The sequence below is a fragment of the Triticum dicoccoides genome, chromosome 7A, assembly GCF_002162155.2.
Source record: "Triticum dicoccoides isolate Atlit2015 ecotype Zavitan chromosome 7A, WEW_v2.0, whole genome shotgun sequence".
NCBI lineage: Eukaryota > Viridiplantae > Streptophyta > Magnoliopsida > Poales > Poaceae > Triticum > Triticum dicoccoides.
Window position 1 is genome coordinate 148089764 of NC_041392.1, and position 3258 is coordinate 148093021.

A 3258-nucleotide genomic window follows, 5' to 3' on the forward strand; every position below is an offset into this window, starting at 1 on the left:
ATACTCAGGTTCATTGAGGACCTGGAGATGCTGCCAAAGAAGATTGCCAAAACACCGGCTCAGCGAGAAGTAAGGGCTACTAGGCCAAAGGCGCTTCCTGCTGGGTACACCAAAATTCATGTTGACGTTAGTCTGTCTAGGAACCAAAGTACAAGAGATGATGCTGCTGTCTGTAGAGATGAACAAGGGACATATATGGAAGCTCCTCACTAGTAATTCATGGCGTTGCTGATGTGCCTACTCTTGAGCTATAGCATGTCGTGAAGCACCGGCGTTGGCAGAGGATCTGCAGATAAACAGTTTCATAGTTGCCTCGGACTCGAAACAAGTTATTAGCGATATTGAAAGAGGTATGAAGGGTGGCTACGGTACTATCATTAGAGAGATTAAGACAAGAGCTTTCTATTTTAATTGTTCTTTTACTTTTGAAGGGAGTTCCTCAAATATAGACGCCAATAGGTTAGTCAAGTTTTTGAACTCTTTTGTTCAGGAAAGACATGTGTGGTTGTTGAGCCCACATGATCCTTTTTGTATCCCTCTCCATTTGGAGTTTGAGTAATAAAACTTGGTAACACCCCTAAAAAAAATTAGCAAACCCTAGCCACGCCTCATCCCCTCCTCTTCGCCGCCGACGCATCCGCCGCCGCCGATCCAAGGCAAGCATGGCAGGCAGCCAACCAGGCGAAAGCAACGGCGGTGCCACGGATTCCATCCTTACCGTTGCCGGACAGATGAAGCCGTTTCCTGCGTACGCTATTAGCCTGTTCCGCGACTACGACCTCGAGGCGTCACGGCCGCGTTGGCCGAAGTTGTCAATTGCTCGTACGAGGTACAGATGGAAGCCTTCACTAAGGTGCGTCCAATTTCTGCTCTTCCTGTTTGGGGTAAGATTTGGTTCATCCGATTTGATCCTTCGGTCGACGAGTCTGTTTGGGGAAATCAGTGACCAGTCGGTGGCTAGGGTAGTGATTAGTGTTAGGGGTTAACCGGATGCCTAGTCTTAAAGTTCTGGTGGTGGTAGACTGAGGTAGTGGGCCGTTCCAACATCGGCGTGTATGCGGCAGAGGTAGCCGCTGGATAAGATGGTGACCTCGGCTGTGAGCCGAGGGAGAGGGTTCTGTTGGAGGGGATGACCAGATGGCGCCGTGTTGAGGACAGAAGGCAATCATGTGGTGGAGGCCGGTGTCTGAAATGTCTGTTGTTATCAGTCATTTGAACTGCATTCAGAATCCAACCCTAATCCTTGTTTTACCTTTAGTTGGTCACTCGTTTATTCAGAGTCTGGACTCTGGAATAAAAAATATTAACATACAACCCTGTAATACGTATTCAGGCTCTGGAACAGTCCAAGTATTCTGGTGCCATTGGAGCATTCCCCAACGAAGGCAAGGCCAAGGACGAGGAAGAGGATGAAGATGAGGAGGGCGTGGTGGATGAAGATGAGGAGGACGTGGTGGATGAAGATGAAGACGACGAGGTGGATGAAGATGAGGAGGACCGTGAAGATGAAGATGATGAGATACTGACGGTAATTAAAGTTTTTTGAAATTTCATATGTTGAAAAATACTGATTTGGTCCTGGCAGAACTTATTAGATTGCATTTGATTTGCTCGGTTGTTATACTTACTTCTTCTGATTAAGTTGATGTTTGATCACAATAAGCCTGCTACTGATGGACAGTTTCAAGTCCCTTATGAAGGCGAACGAGAGCGCAAGAAGCCAAGACTAGCAGAAGGCTTTGGGTGCCAGGCTGAGGCTGACGTTTAGTCAGTAATGATTTATGTGTAAGCACTTGTTCATTGTTGTGGTAACCTTGTTTCTTCCAGATCTAATTACGTTCTCCAAACTAGTGATTTTAGAGTTTGATCTTGCATCATGCTAGAAAAAAAAGTTTGATCTTGCATACCAACAGTAAAAGTTGATATCTCACTAATACTTTAGTTGCATAGATTCAGTTGAACATTCACTTCTCAGTTGCGTTAATGCTGCACATCATATTCATCACCTCACCTAGGACAAAGCAGTTAGGTTATGTTGCGTACTACAAGAGGACCTTAAAAGTGATGTCTTGTTATAGAATAGCTAGACCCAGTGTAGTTTATTGAAACAACATCAGCAAAGTCCAATGTGTAGTATGGTGATAGTTTTGAGCCCATACATGTAGCTTTCATGCTAGAAGCTTAATCTGGTTCTCTAGTTTTTATGGGCCTCAGTTATCATGCTTGAAGTCCAATGTGTAGTATGGTGATAGTTTCGATCCCTGAGATGCTATATGGAGATAACTCTATCCGATTGTGAGCTCACCGATTATGCGAACCTATTATATTGAATCACAGTTTCATTTTTCAGTAAAGGAGTTAACTTCGTACCATAATTCCAAGTGTGATGTTGTAAGCTATCTGAGCAATGACAAGTGATGCTTATTCATTGAGCATGGTTTACAGGAACATATAATAGTAGACTTAGTAGTAGAAGGGTTTAGTAAAGAAGTTGCAGAATGCGAGGTCCAGAATCTTTAATATATATCTATTCATTTATTATATGCATTGAGGTTTATCCTTTCTACCTGTTGGTGCGGACGTGTGGTTAAAATACATTGACAAAAACTGGTTTAGTTACTTTGTCTTGCCAAACTGCAGTAGGAAAACTATATGGTAATGCCATTGTGGTAAGTCCTAATGCTACATAGTTTGGATCTTCCAATTGTTATTAGTATTTGGCCTGTATCAGGAAATTTGTGGAACATGATGGCTGAATCTTTACCATGAATTTATATTATATTGTCAAAGGACTAATCCCAATCGAAGTGTTGGTTTCTCTGTTGTTTTAAATGAAAAAACTGGTTGTTGTTCTTGGTTCTTGTTTTCTTTACCATTTACCATGAATCAAATGTCTTCTTCCTGGTGCAAAGAAATGCCAATTCGTTTAATCCAGAGTAGTCACACCTAGTAATTTATAGAGCAAGTGTTTTAAAATCGATACTTACACAGCTTTTTTCGTTGTTCTGATAGGGTCCGTTGATTGAAGCAACAAGAGGCATTTCGACAGTGACTGCGTTGTTGTTTCCCCTGTGGATGTCTTCAAAAATGGGCCTCAGTTATCATTTGCCATCTGTAAACAAGATCTATTATATGACTGCATCCGTAAGAACATGTTTCATCCTGAATAACATGATTGTCATTCGTATTGTTGGCATGCTTGGTACCTATGGTGCTTTTTATGCGCTTTTTATGTCTGCACAACTTGTAATAACTTCA

At 42.3% G+C, this 3258-nt stretch overlaps 1 protein-coding gene across 2 annotated transcripts; it reads left to right on the forward strand.

Moving 5' to 3' along the window:
• The first annotated feature begins 535 nt into the window (after window positions 1-535).
• Window positions 536-3258, forward strand: LOC119331585 (phosphopantothenoylcysteine decarboxylase subunit VHS3-like). 2 transcript variants are annotated; one of them, XM_037604746.1, is made up of 4 exons: window positions 536-853; window positions 1334-1528; window positions 1664-1785; window positions 3013-3258. In XM_037604746.1, the coding sequence occupies exons 1-3, from the start codon at window positions 836-838 to the stop codon at window positions 1766-1768; spliced, it is 318 nt and encodes a 105-aa protein (XP_037460643.1). In that variant the 5' UTR covers window positions 536-835; the 3' UTR covers window positions 1769-1785; window positions 3013-3258. The 2 variants fall into 2 exon arrangements, with proteins under 2 accessions (XP_037460643.1, XP_037460644.1); XM_037604747.1 differs by having other exon boundaries at window positions 538-853; window positions 1682-1785.